Raw genomic sequence first — 15,684 nt, forward strand, 5'->3', positions numbered from 1 at the left:
AGATCTTGGACGGTATAGACAATGTTGTGTGCTTCATGGACGACATCCTCGTGTCAGCACCAAACATTGCAGAGCACCTTGTAGTGCTGGACAAAGTGATGTCAAGACTGGAGAAATACGGAGTGAGAATGAAACGCAGCAAGTGTGAGTTCCTCCAGGACTCAGTGGAGTATCTCAGATACAAGATTGATGCACAAGGCCTGCACCCAACCAACAGCAAGGTGGAAGCAATCGTAAACGCACCAGCACCCACAAATATCTCATTTTTGGGGCTCCTGAACTACTACGGAAAGTTTGTGGCAAACTTGTCCACATTGTTGCATCCGCTTTAAGAACTGCTGCAGGCCGATACAAAGTGGAATTGGTCCCCACAATGCGAAGAAGCATTCAAGACTTGCAAACAGCATCTGCTAAAGAGCAAGTGGCTTGCCCACTACAACACAGAGATGAAGCTGAGACTTGCGTGTGATGCATCTCCATACGGAGTAGGAGCCATCATCTCACATGTTCTACCGTCAGGTGAAGAACACCCTATTGCATTTGCATCACGGACTCTGTCACCAAGTGAGAAAAATTATGCTCAAATTGAGAAGGAAGCACTGAGCATAATATTCGGAGTGAAGAAGTTTCACAAATACCTCTACGGAAGGAAGTTCCAACTGCTGACAGATCACAAGCCTCTGTTGGCCATCCTTGGACCAAAATCAGCTATACCAACCCTTGCTGCACTTCGAATGCAACGTTGGGCTCTGATATTGTTAGCCTACGACTACGAGATTGAGTACAGACGATCCAGTGATCACGCAAATGCCGATGCACTATCAAGACTACCATGCAATAGTGACTCCGACAGTGAAGATGATAGAGCAGTCTTCCAGATCTCTCTCATTGATGAACTGCCCATATCTGCTTCTGACATAGCAGAGGAAACAAGGAAAGACCCAGTGCTTTCCAAAGTCTTGGACTTAACATTAGGCGGTTAGCCAACCTTCGTAAATGACGATAACCTTCGTCCATTCATCGACAAGAAAGACCAGTTGTCCACTGATCAAGGGTGTGTTCTGTGGGGATCAAGGGTGGTGGTACCTCACAAATTCCAGAGGAGACTGCTATCTGACCTGCATGATGGACATCCAGGGATCACTCGAATGAAAGCACTCGCTCGCAGTTATCTGTGGTGGCCTGGACTGGATCAGGACATTCAACAGCATGTAGGCCACTGCTCACCTTGTGAAGCTGTTCGCAACAAGCCTGCTGCTGCGCCTCTTCATCCATGGTCCTGGGCTGCTACACCTTGGGAACGCATCCATGTGGATTACGACGAAATTGACAAGCAACATTTCCTTGTTGTCGTTGATGTCCATTCCAAGTGGATGGAAGTGTTCCCTACTCAACTGACCACAGCTGAGAAGACCATCAATCTTCTCAGACACCTGTTTGCATCCTTTGGACTAGTCAAGGAGCTCGTATCGGACAATGGCCCTCCTTTCACATCAAACGATTTTGAAATGTTTCTCAAGAACAATGGAGTAAGGCACATCCTGTCACCACCTTACCATCCGGCATCAAACGGAGCAGCGGAGAGAGCCGTGCAAACCTTTAAGAAGGCCTGGACTAGACTCGAGGTTCAGTTCAAAGAGGAAGAGAGGGTGATGGTACGTGATTTCAGACACCCAAAGCGCCTGTGGAACTCAGGTGTGATCTTGCAACGCAGAGGACCTTTGACTTACCAAGTCCAAATTGGTCATCGCCAGTTCAACGTTCATGTGGATCATCTGCTACGGTCCAACGCCCCAGCAGAGACATGCCGAGAGAACAAGAACAATAACAACCCCCAGGACTATTCTCCTGACTGTGGACGTACGGGAGAGACAGAGCCTGACCTTCCACCCGAACCTGGCCCACCACAGGAAGCCCAGGAGGAGCGGAGATATCCTATTTGACAGCGAAGGGCACCTCAAAAGCTTGATCTGTGAGTTGAGCTGGTTAAGGAGGTAACGGACAGTAAAACAAACACTTTAATATGTCCTAGATAATAGGAAAGAAAAAGGACATCACCTGGGTTAGTTATTAGGACACAAACTCCATCTTCGGAGCAGAATAATCCCCTGGATTTGTGCTGGGCTCTGAAAAGTCTGCTTCAACCCAGTAGTTGAAAAATGTTTAAGAATGCATTGTTCAGATATTGCATTAGTAGTTACCTAACATATTTACCTTGTTCTCTGGGAGTTAAACACTATGGGGGAGGAGTGTAGTATCTGGGATCTACATCTGTTTATATATTAGTTACTGTGCTGTTACTAAGCAGTAATGCATTACGGCAGTGTTACGTTACTACACCTAATAGGAAATGCACATGTGCACTGGGGTGCCGCGAACTGTAGAGCACGAGGGGTTTTGACTAAACAAAAACTAACTGTACTCCCGTCTCCTGCCTGGTCTTTTCTCCATAACACAAATATTACAGAAGTATACTGGCAGGTACCATCAACTGCATTTGTGCATCTGAGCTAGCCATTTACACTTAAACTGCTCTCCAGCTCTGTGGCTGACACTGCACCTCTCAACATGTGTGTATATATACAGTATATGGGGGCAGGTTGAAATATACAGTATACAAATTTCAGTTTCTTATGAAATGGACAATAGTGTATCTATTCTATTCAAATCTATCCTAAGGGACAATGTAATGTGGGACCCAAAATTCATGATTGCCAAGTGACAATAGGTTGAGTGGCACTAAAGGATAAGGGGGCATGAATTACATCTACAGTATATCTAAAGAGATAAGAGTATACATGTAAATACAAATGTATTGACGTTGTAACACATTATATCATTTTTACCATCAATACACTCCAAAAAGACCAGAAAGCAAATGCAGATATGGTGCATGCGACGTGTTTCGACTATGTCTTCTGAAGTGAACCATTATACATCGGATTGATTGTTTGAATCGTACAGTATGGTCTGTGATATCTGTTGACACAGTGCCTACCATTTGTTGCCATTGTAAGATGTTCCCGTGCTGATTGATAGGTTAGATTCTGCATTCAGTAGACTACTGACGGAATCCTTGTCTTTTCAAAAATAATACAAATCATTTTGGGCTAATTATTTATTTTCATGTACTGTAGATCCTCACATCTTGTACAGCATAACCTGACAGATGATGTGAACTTCAGGTTAAACGTACACTACAGCACTCTAATACACTGTGAGGCAAATCTATTTGTTACAGATGGATGTGCCCTATATTAATTCACTTATGTTTGACTTCTGCTGTAAGGATGTAGATCCATTGAAATAAAACCTATAGGCAGGTTCACTGGACACAATTAAGCATAGTCCTGGACTAAAAAGCGCTTTCTATTTGGAGATTCTGAGCCAGTTTCCTGAATATATGCCTCTTTGACTAAGAATAATTTTCAATGGACAATCTCAATTTGAACATGGTTTTTAGTCCAGCACTAGGCTTAATCTGTTTCAAGGAAACTGGCCCTTAGAGTGTTCTTTAGTCCAGAATTAGTCCAGGCCTAGTCGAGCCTGGTCTAAGATCTGTTTTCCCTCATCAATAGCTTTTAGGGGTGTTGGTAGTATGCATTGATGGAAATGCAGGAGGCTGTTGTTCTTTAATATTTTTGTTCACATTATTTCAGGGTTACACAATTTTGCATGTTAGTCCCACTCCATAGAGTTATGGCAGTTCTAAATTCCTGTCTGGAGAATTGCACGAATCCTCCTACATTTGAGAAATAATTGGTTGATGTTAACCTCAACAACATTCAGTACATTTCTCATATCTTGATGGTTAATTTAATGTTGGAATAATTTTCCTTAACCACAACTCAGTCGATAAGCCAGAGAGCATGTTTTTAGTTTTATATTAATAACTCATATCAAAAATACTTGTCTGTCTGTTCACAGTTACTTGGAGTGGCGTTCCTTGGCATAGGGCTTTGGGCATGGAGCGAGAAGGTGAGTCCAGCTGAGATCCCTGGGTGTCCTGTATCATTAGATAACTAATTGTTTATTTATTTTTTATCTGTCGGCCCCAGTCGCGAACTCAGGCTCTGTGTGTAGTTAATCCGACCCTCTGCCTAGTCATCTCCATTTTACCTGCTGTTGTTGTGTTAGCTGATTAGCTGTTGTTGTCTCACCTGTTGTTTTATCTAGCTCTCCCAATCAACACCTGCGATTACTTTATGCCTCGCTGTATGTCTCTCTCAAATGTCAATATGCCTTGTATGCTGTTGTTCAGGTTAGTTACCATTGTTTTAGTTTACAATGGAGCCCCTAGTTCCACTCTTCATACCTCTGATACCTCCTTAGTCCCACCTCCCACACTTGCGGTGACCTCACCCATTACAACCAGCAGGTCCAGAGATACAACCTCTCTAATCATCACCCAGTGCCTGGGCTTACCTCCGCTGTACCCACACCCCACCATACCCCTGTCTGCGCATTATGCCCTGAATATATTCTACCACGCCCAGAAATCTGCTCCTTTTGTCCCCAACGCTCTAGGCGACCAGTTTTGATAGCCTTTAGCCGCACCCTTATCCTACTCCTCCTCTGTTCCGCGGGTGATGTGGAGGTAAACCCAGGCCCTGCATGTCCCCAGGCACCCTCATTTGTTGACTTCTGTGATCGAAAAAGCCTTGGTTTCATGCATGTCAACATCAGAAGCCTCCTCCCTAAGTTTGTTTTACTCACTGCTTTAGAACACTCTGCCAACCCTGATGTCCTTGCCATGTCTGAATCCTGGCTTAGGAAGGTCACCAGAAATTCTGAGATTTCCATACCCAACTATAACATTTTCCGTCAAGATAGGACTGCCAAAGGGAGTTGCAGTCTACTGCAGAGATAGCCTGCAAAGTAATGTCATACTTTCCAGGTCCATACCCCAACAGTTCGAACTTCTAATTTTAAAAATGAATCTCTCCAGAAATAAGTCTCTCACTGTTGCCGCCTGCTGCCAACCCCCCTCAGCTCCCAGCTGTGCCCTGGACACCATTTGTGAATTGATCGCCCCCTATCTAGCTTCAGAGTTTGTTCTGCTAGGTGACCTAAACTGGGATATGCTTAACACCCCGGCAGTCCTACAATCTAAGCTAGATGCCCTTAATCTCACACAAATCATCAAGGAACCCACCAGGTACAACCCTAAATCTGTGAACAAGGGCACCCTCATAGACGTTATCCTGACCAACTGGCTCTCCAAATACACCTCTGCTGTCTTCAATCAGGATCTCAGCGATCACTGCCTCATTGCCTGTATCCGCTATGGGTCCGCAGTCAAACGACCACCCCTAATCACTGTCAAACGCTCCCTAAAACACTTCTGCGAGCAGGCCTTTCTAATCGACCTGGCCCGGGTATCCTGGAAGGATATTGATCCCGTCAATTGAGGATGCCTGGTCATTCTTTAAAAGTAACTTCCTTACCATCTTAGATAAGCATGCTCCGTTCAAAAAATGCAGAACTAAGAACAGATATAGCCCCTGGTTCACTCCAGACCTGGCAGTCCTCAACCAGCACAAAAACATCCTGTGGCGGACTGCAATAGCATCGAATAGTACCCGGGATATGCAACTGTTCAGGGAAGTCAGGAACCAATACACACAGTCAGTCAGGAAAGCAAAGGCCAGCTTTTTCAAGCAGAAATTTGCATCCTGTAGCTCTAACTCCAAAAAGTTCTGGGACACTGTAAAGTCCATGGAGAACAAGAGCACCTCCTCCCAGCTGCCCACTGCACTGAGTTTAGGTAACACGGTCACCACCGATAAATCCATGATAATCGAAAACTTCAATAAGCATTTCTCAACGGCTGGCCATGCCTTCCTCCTGGTCACTCCAACCTCGACCAACAGCTCCCCCCCCCCGCAGCTAATCGCCCAAGCCTCCCCAGCTTCTCCTTTACCCAAATCCAGATAGCAGATGTTCTGAAAGAGCTGCAAAACCTGGACCGGTACAAATCAGCTGGGCTTGACAATCTGCACCCTCTATTTCTGAAACTATCCGCCGCCATTGTCACAACCCCTATTACCAGCCTGTTCAACCTCTCTTTCCTATCATCTGAAATCTCCAAGGACTGGAAAGCTGCCGCGGTCATCCCCCTCTTCAAAGGGGGAGACACCCTGGACCCAAACTGTTACAGACCTATATCCATCCTGCCTTGCCTATCTAAGGTCTTCGAAAGCCAAGTCAACAAACAGATCACTGACCATCTCGAATCCCACTGTACCTTCTCCGCTGTGCAATCTTGTTTCCGAGCCGGTCACGGGTGCACCTCAGCCAAGCTCAAGGTACTAAACGATATCATAACCGCCATCGATAAAAGACAGTACTGTGCAGCCGTCTTCATCGACCTGGCCAAGGCTTTCGACTAAGTCAATCACCATATTCTTATCGGCAGACTCAGTAGCCTCGGTTTTTCTAATGACTGCCTTGCCTGGTTCACCAACTACTTTGCAGACAGAGTTCAGTGTGTCAAATCGGAGGGCATGTTGTCTGGTCCTCTGGCAGTCTCTATGGGGTGCCACAGGGTTCAATTCTCGGGCCGACTCTTTTCTCTGTATATATCAATGATGTTGCTCTTGCTGCGTGCGATTCCCTGATCCACCTCTACGCAGACGACACCATTCTGTATACTTCTGGCCCTTCCTTGGACACTGTGCTATCTAACCTCCAAACGAGCTTCAATGCCATACAACACTCCTTCCGTGGCCTCCAACTGCTCTTAAATGCTAGTAAAACCAAATGCATGCTTTTCAACTGTTCACTGCCTGCACCCGCACGCCCGACTATTATCACCACCCTGGATGGTTCCGACCTAGAATATGTGGACATCTATAAGTACCTAGGTGTCTGGCTAGACTGTAAACTCTCCTTCCAGACTCATATCAAACATCTCCAATCCAAAATCAAATCTAGAATAGGCTTTCTATTTCGCAACAAAGCCTCCTTCGCTTCACAAACTTACCCTAGTAAAACTGACTATCCTACCGATCCTCGACTTCGGCGATGTCATCTACAAAATTGCTTCCAATACTCTACTCAGCAAACTGGATGCAGTTTATCACAGTGCCATCCGTTTTGTTACTAAAGCACCTTATACCACCCACCACTGCGACCGGTATGCTCTAGTCGGCTGGCCCTCGCTACATATTCGTCGACAGACCCACTGTCTCCAAGTCATGTACAAGTCCATGCTAGGTAAATCTCCGCCTTATCTCAGTTCACTGGTCACGATGGCAACACCCACCCGTAGCACGCGCTCCAGCAGGTGTATCTCACTGATCATCCCTAAAGCCAACACCTTATTTGGCCACCTTTCCTTCCAGTTCTCTGCTGCCTGTGACTGGAACGAATTGCAAAAATCGCTGAAGTTGGAGACTTTTATCTCCCTCACCAACTTTAAACATCTGCTATCTGAGCAGCTAACCGATCGCTGCAGCTGTACATAGTCCATCGGTAAATAGCCCACCCAATTTACCTACCTCATCCCCATACTGTTTTTATTTATTTACTTTTCTGCTCTTTTGCACACCAGTATCTCTACCTACACATGACCATCTGATCATTTATCACTCCAGTGTTATTCTGCTAAATTGTAATTATTCGCCTACCTCCTCATGCCTTTTGCACACAATGTATATAGACTCTTTTTTTTTCTTTTTTCTACTGTGTTATTGACTTGTTTATTGTTTCCTCCATGTGTAACTCTGTGTTGTTGTCTGTTCACACTGTTATGCTTTATCTTGGCAAGGTCGTAGTTGTAAATGAGAACTTGTTCTCAACTAGCCTACCTGGTTAAATAAAGGCGGAAAAAAGATCTGCTAGCTGACTGCTCAAAGAATTTGTAACACTTTCAAGTGTCTGCAGGAATAGTGCATTATGATGCACTTATAATGCATTGTAAGACTTTTTGAGCATAATGTCTTATAATTATTTAATAGTGATCCACACTACATACCAGCCAATTTGAGTTAGTTGAAATGTTCATACATAGACTTTCGACATTATAAGCCTGTTTATAAGACATTATAAAGGCTCATATACATGCTTATAACAAGTTAGAAAGCATTATGCTTGCAGGCTTTAAGTAAAGTGTTACTGAAGAGATCCTAGTGTTCTTTATTACTTCTGTTCTACCAATAAAGAAGTATCATATGTCATATTAATAGATCACAGGTTTCTAAGTCTATGACGAGACTGACCCATGTTAAATAGTGTTCCACCCATCTGGAGTTTTCCAGTGGGAAGCATGACTTCACAATGACTCCTGAATGGATTGGACACATTCACAGGTTCATTTGTATTTTTTAGGGATCCCAATTTCTTCATTGTGTTTGCTCCTATTTTGGCTTATATTTCTAAGCTGTCATGAAGGCGGTGTGTATGTGCATGCATATATGTGTGTGTGTGTACATATCCGGGCGTGGATTTGTGCGTGCGTGCATGTGTGAGCCCTTGTACAATATACTGTATGCTTGTGTCTTTGTCATGAGAGTCCTAGAGTGGAATCATTTTAGTATGTCCAATAAGGTCTCCATTGCTCAAGCTTTGTGTTTCAAACTCTATAAAACAGTTGACATGATTGACTATGAATAAAAAAAACACAACTTATTGACTATTATATCTAGTGATCCCCCCCCCCCCTCTCTCTTTCCCCCCCCCCCAGGGTGTGCTCTCCAACATCTCATCCATCACAGACCTGGGGGGCTTTGACCCCGTCTGGCTCTTCCTGGTGGTGGGAGGAGTTATGTTTATCCTTGGCTTTGCTGGTTGTATCGGAGCACTGAGGGAGAACTCTTTCCTTCTCAAGTTTGTATGTTCTCCTTGTTATTCGAGAGCATTATATTTTACATTGATATGACATAACATTGGAAATATTTTTCATCCCCCTGTCAATACTTGACCCTACCCTACCAAGCAATTATAGGGCCACTCCAATGTGTGTACTAAACCACAGCTTTACGGAGCAAGTGTGTTTTTTGCTCACAATTATGTCTTAATGACTTCTTTATTACATTGTGATGTATTTTATGAAGTCATGGTTATGTCAGTATAAGGGCGTTTTGTTCACATCTTTAATAATAATAATGTCTTTATCAGGTTGTAATATCAACCAAAATATGACCTCTGTCCCATGACTTCTTGATGTCGTCATGAAAGAGACCTTGGGTAACAGAGACCATTTGGTTGTAATCTTTCCCATGACTTCTTGATGTCGTCATGAAAGAGACCTTGGGTAACAGAGACCATTTGGTTGTAATCTGGTTATATGATGACTTCTCAACCATAAAACCAGTTTAACAACCAGAAACATTTTTCCCCCTGGGGATTTGTGGGCCTTTGATAGAAATGAGGTACACTCTTAGAAAAAGGGTGTTATCTAGAACCTAAAAGGGTTATTCGGCTGTCCCCATAGGAGAACCCTTTGAAGAACCCTTTTTGGTTACAGGTAGAACCCTTTCCACAGAGGATCTTTACATGGAACTCAAAAGGCTTCTACCTGAAACTAAAAATGTTTATCCTATGGGGACAGCCGAAGAACCCTTTCGGAAGTATTTTTTCAAAGAGTGTAGAGGAAAGGGTTTTTTTTAGGTTTATGACAAAAAGCTTTATATTGAGTCTTATAAACCAAGTCAACATCTTAGAAGAGCTCTATTATAAAATGTCAATGGAATGTTGAATGGATTGGCAATGAATTGTTAGAGGTCCAGAATGGATTCATTCTCTCTCTTGAACTGGGTGATGGAGGGGGTAGCTGAAAGTAGAACGCTTGAAAACAACAAGTGATTACTAATGTGTTTGCATAATATATTTGGCTGGCAGTGTTGATTAGTTCAGTTTTTTTAAAGTTAATTTGCTTTATCTACAAATATGTAGCGTTTGTTCATGTTTCATATACTGTGATATGCTTTGATCCAGTAGGAAACATTTGGAATGCTAAATAATGACTTCATGTCCTGGCTGTAAACTGTTTTGCTGGTTGTAGAAATCACATCATTTTTTTCACGATGACATATCCAAGTCAGATAACAACCAGTTAAAGGACATGTTTTTCTGGTTGCTAAAAAGATGTTTAGCACTGTTTGGAGATTTGGAAAGCCATATTGAAATCAGTCAACAATATAATACTTTTATTAGAAATATTCATATTTAACTTACAATCTGTAGATACTATGCGATTTAGAAAGGTTCAGAATTTATGTGAAACAGCAGAGTTGAAAAATATATGGCACATGGAAATCATAAAGGGGTGGTTTACGGAGATAGGTGGGATGGGCTGTGGGGTGGGTTTAAAAGCTCATATTCTATAATAGTTATGACTGAAAACACGATATTTAATGTTTACCGAATGTGTTTAAGTACTATCTATCCAGATATAATGTACAGTTGAAGTCGGAAGTTTACATACACTGAGGTTGGAGTCATTGAAACTCGTTTTTCAACCACTCCACAAATTTCTTGTTAATTAACAAACTATAGTTTTGGCAAGTCAGATAGGACTTTGTGCATGACACAAGTAATCTTTCCAGCAATTGTTTACAGACAGATTATTTCACGTATAATTCACTGTATCACAATTCCAGTGGGTCAGAAGTTTACACACACTAAGTTGACTGTGCCTTTAAACAGCTTGAAAATTCCAGAAAATTATGTCATGGCTTTAGAAGCTTCTGATAGGCTAATTTACATAATTTGAGTCAATTGGAGGTGTACCAGTGAATGTATTTCAAGGCCTACTTTCAAACTCAGTGCCTCTTTACTTGACATCATGGGAAAATCTAAAGAAATCAGCCCAAGACCTCAGATATATATTTTTTTGTAGACCTCCACAAGTTTGGTTCATCTTTGGGAGCAATTTCCAAATGCCTGAAGGTACCACGTTTTACTGTACAAACAATAGTATGCACGTATAAACACCATGGGACCATGCAGCCGTCATACCGCTCAGGATGGAGACACGTTCTGTCTCTTAGAGACTAACGTACTTTGGTGCGAAAAGTGCAAATCAATCCCAGAGCAACAGCAAAGGATCTTGTGAAGATGCTGGAGGAAACAGGTACAAAAGTATCTATATCCACAGTAAAACGAGTCCTATATCGACATAACTGAAAGGCCGCTCAGCAAGGAAGAAGCCACTGCTCCAAAACTGCCATAAAAAATCCAGACTATGGGGACAAAGATCGTACTTTTTAGAGAAATGTCCTCTGGTCTGATGAAACAAAAATAGAACTGTTTGGCCATAATGACCATTGTTATGTTTGGAGGAAAAGGGTGGAGATATTGCAAGCCGAAGATCACCATCCCAACCGCGAACACGGGAGTGGCAGCATCATGTTGTGAGGGTGCTTCGCTGCAGGAAGGACTGGTGCACTTCACAAAATAGATGGCATCATGAGAGAGGAAAATTGTGGATATATTGAAGCAACATTTCAAGACATCAGTCAGGAAGTTAAAGCTTGATCACAAATGGATCTTCCAAATGGACAATGACCCCAAGCATACTTCCAAAGTTGTGGCAAAATGGCTTAAGGACAACAAAGTCAAGTTATTGGAGTGGCCATCACAAAGCCCTGACCTCAATCCCATAGATAATTTCTGGGCAGAACTGAAAAAGTGTGTGCGAGCAAGGAAGCCTACAAACCTGACTCAGTTACACCAGCTCTGTCAGAAGGAATGGGCCAAAATTCACCCAACTTATTGTGGAAGGCTACCCGACTCGTTTGACTCAAGTTAAACATTTTTTAAAGGCAATGCTACCAAATACTAATTGAGTGTATGTAAACTTCTGACCCACTGGGAATGTGATGAAATAAATAAAAATTGAAATATCATTCTCTCTACTATTATTCGGACATTTCAAATTCTTAAAATAAAGTGGTGATCCTAACTGACCTAAGACAGGGAATTGTTACTAGGATTAAATGTCAGGAATTGTGAAAAACTGAGTTTAAATGTATTTGGCTAAGGTGTATGTAAACTTTCGACTTCAACTATATATCAAATAACTATATTATTGCTATGTAACTAGTGTGAAAAAAGTGCCATATACGTAAACCTGTGTAGAATGTACATGTAACAAAAAAAAGAATGTTATTTTTGTCCTCCGAAGAGGGGGGATGGGCCACAAACATTTTTAAATAGAAAATAATAAAAAATACATTTACAAAACGTCCTATCGCAAAACAGTATACCACCTGATCATAAGTAATTTGAGCCAATTTTTCTGGCTGGGTATCCCATATTAAGTGTTGGCCAACATTGCTCTGTTCCAGTTCTCCGTGTTCCTGGGGATCATCTTCTTCCTGGAATTGACAGCTGGAGTCTTGGCCTTCGTCTTCAAGGACTGGATCAAGGACCAGCTCAACTTCTTCATCAACAACAACATCCGGGCGTACCGGGATGACATTGACCTGCAGAATCTCATAGATTTCACCCAAGAATACGTAAGAGCAGTTATCTTTTCAGAACTGTCTTTCTGTGTGATAAGATTAATGATTTACTGGTGCACCCAGTGGTGTAGTGAGGGCTATACGCAGGTACAGTGCCTTCTGAAAGTATTCAGAACCCTTGACTTTTTCCACATTTTGTTACGTTTTGCCTCTGTTTTGCCTCTTTCTAAAATAGTTTTTTTTTTAAATGATCATTCCCTCATCAATCTACACACAATACCCCATAATAACAAAGCAAAAACAGTTTTTGCTAATTTATAAAAAATAAAATACTGAAATATCACATTTACATAAGTATTCAGACCTTTTACTCAGTAGTTTGTTGAAGCACCATTGGCAGCGGTTACAGATGAGTCTTTTTGGGTATGACGCTACAAGTTTGGCACACCTGTATTTGGGGAGTTTCTCCCATTCTTCTCTGCAGATCCTCTCAAGCTCTGTCAGGTTGGATGGGGAGCGTCACTGCACAGCTATTTTCAGGTCTCTCCAGAGATGTTCGATCGCATTCAAGTCCGGGCTCTGGCTGGGCCACTCAAGAACATTCAGAGACTTGTCCCAAAGCCACTCCTGCGTTGATTGGCTGTGTGCTTAGGGTCTTTGCCCCCAGTCTGAGGTCCTGAGCGCTCTGGAACAGGTTTTCATCAAGGATCTCTGTACTTTGCTCTGTTCATCTTTCAATCGATCCTGACTAGTCTCCCAGGGCCTGCTGCTGAAAATCATCCCAACAGCATGATGCTGCCACCACCATTCTTCATTGTAGCGATGGTGCCAGGTTTCCTTCAGACGTGATGCTTGGCATTCAGGCCAAAGATTTCAATCTTGGTTTCATCAGACCAGAGAATCTTGTTTCTCATGGTCCTAGTACTTTAGCGGGCTGTCATGTGCCTTTTTACAGAGGAGTGACTTCCGTTGGGCGACTCGACCATAAAGGCTTGATTGTTGGAGTGCTGCAGAGCCTTCCCCAGATCTGTGCCTCGACACAATCCTGTCTCGGACCTCTACGGACAATTCTTTCGACCTCATGGCTTGTTTTTTTTCTCTGACATGCACTGTCAACTCTGGGACCTTTAAATAGACAGATATGTGCCTTTCCAAATCATGTCCAGTTAATTGAATTTAACACAGGTGGACTCCAGTCAAGTTGTAGAAACATCTCAAGGATGATCAATGGAAACAGGATGCACCTGAGCTCAATTTTGAGTCTCATAGCAAAAGGTCTGAATACTTGTGTAAATAAGGTACTTGAGTGTTTTATTTAATACATTTGAAAACATTTCTAAAAACCTGTTTTTGCTTTGTCATTATGGTGTATTGTGTGTAAATTGATGAGAAAGAAAATAGTTGTATCTGTAAACTCCTGACCCACTGGGAATGTGATGAAAGAAATAAAAGCTTAAATAAATTATTCTTTCTACTATTATTCTGACATTTCACATTCTTAAAATAAAGTGGTGACCCTAAATGACCTAAAACAGGGAATTTTTACTTGGATTAAATGTCAGGAATTGTGAAACTGAGTTTAAATGTATTTGGCTAACGTGTATGTAAACTTCCGACTTCAACTGTATATATGGAGACTGTTTAGTGCCAAAAATAAGGTATAAAATACATGTAAACATTTAATAAAAAATGTCTCTCAGATATAGGACAGACACTTCAGAACAAACTTCCTTTAGATTTTTTGGGGGGTCTGTTGTTCCATTTGGGGAATCTGTTATTCAATGCGTTTGTATAGCAGTAAGGCCAAATAAAAAATGTTAATTAAATCTTTCTTTTTTTATATATGTTTTTGATACTTCAAGGCAGAATGATATCATGTTGATTTGTATCAATCGGGAGGGCATTTGTTTCACAAACTGTGGGCAGCGGCGGCCTGCTTATTGGCTGAATATCCGTGGCGCAAGGTAGTTGTCAACAAAGCAGCATGACAGAAACATGATGCAAAGTTTAACTACCGTTATTTTCTTAGAAAATATATACTGTATGAAGTGATCTGTGCATTTGAACAACAGTATAAATATACCTATTTCACTTTTGTATGTCAGAAACCGAATGACCACTGCTGCACATGCTGCCGCTTTTTTTGAACCGATTAGATTGTACTATTTAGAACGAACAGCCAGCTCACCAACGAAGAAGTGCACCAGGGAGAATGCAAAAAGCATGCAGATGCAATTAGTGAAAACACATTATGTAACTAATAGCTAACAATGTCACAAAGCATGATTCGCTAGCCAGTTAACTTTCATATTAGTTTAGAAAGACTTGAAATTGGCATGGGAGCTAGCTAGCTAGCTGCTTTTTATAGGTAGATAACTGGTTAATTTGACAAAAACATCAAACTGTTTCTGAAAATTACTGTAGCTGGCTAATTGATCATGCTTTGTGATACACCCGGTGCTTTGTAATACAATCCGGGGTAGTTTCCCATCATAGCAAATAGCTGGCAAAACAATCCAAGCAATGCTCGCACAGTCTATGCGCCCACAGAGGCGAAGCTGCTGCTGCTGGCAGTCACTGAGGTGCAGAGTAGCTCAACAGCTTGTTTTGAACATTTACCACACTTTTATGAGAATTTAAAACATAATCTATGAATTATATAATACACTATTTTTATTGAAAAATATAACTTTTTTTTAATCACCAGTTTTTTTGGGGTGCGGGGGAGGCAATCAAAAGAGGGGCGCAGCCCTAATTCCCTAACGGGCAAGCTGCCACAGACTGGGTCTACATTCAAATCAAATTTTATTTGTCACATGCATCGAATACAGGTGTACAGGTGTAAACCTTACTGTGAAAGGCTTACTTAACCAACAATGCAGTTCTAGAAATAAGAGTTAAGAAAATATTTACTAAATTAACTAAAGTCAAAAAATATAATAAAGTCAAAAGTAACACAAAAAAATTACATAACAATAGCGAGGCTATATACAGGGGGTACCGGTACCGAGTCAATGTGCGGGGGTACAGGTTAGTTGAGGTAATTTGTTAGGTGACTATGCATAGATAATAAACAGCGAGTAGCAACAGTGTAAAAACAGAGGGGAACTTGGCACTCCAGTACTGCTTGCTGTGTGGTGGCAGAGAGAACAGTCTATGACTTGGGTGACGAGTCTTTAAAAAAAAAAAAAGCTTGGCCCCAGTGATATACTGGGCCATACGCACTACCCTCTGTAGCGCATTATGGTCAGATGCCGAGCAGTTGCCATACCAG

General features: G+C 42.0%; 1 protein-coding gene across 8 annotated transcripts in view; it reads left to right on the forward strand.

Annotated features, from left to right (window-relative positions):
* Positions 1 to 15,684, forward strand: part of LOC110497504 (tetraspanin-5) — a 36,338-nt gene that overhangs the window by 5,679 nt on the left and 14,975 nt on the right. For 5 of the 8 annotated variants that reach the window (XR_016488880.1, XR_016488883.1, XM_021573638.3 and 2 more), the window contains exons 2-4: positions 3,928 to 3,978; positions 8,687 to 8,833; positions 12,294 to 12,464. Coding sequence is in view for 5 of the 8 variants with exons in the window: in XM_021573638.3 (XP_021429313.1) it covers positions 3,928 to 3,978; positions 8,687 to 8,833; positions 12,294 to 12,464 (369 nt within the window). In the remaining 3 variants the exon portion in view is untranslated. The remainder of the gene's footprint in view (positions 1 to 3,927; positions 3,979 to 8,686; positions 8,834 to 12,293; positions 12,465 to 15,684) is intronic. The other 3 variants (XR_016488882.1, XM_021573639.3, XM_090210768.1) reach the window with 1 other exon arrangement.

Source organism: Oncorhynchus mykiss, chromosome 19 (genome assembly GCF_057628025.1).
Source record: "Oncorhynchus mykiss isolate SJ-2025 chromosome 19, ASM5762802v1, whole genome shotgun sequence".
Lineage (NCBI taxonomy): Eukaryota > Metazoa > Chordata > Actinopteri > Salmoniformes > Salmonidae > Oncorhynchus > Oncorhynchus mykiss.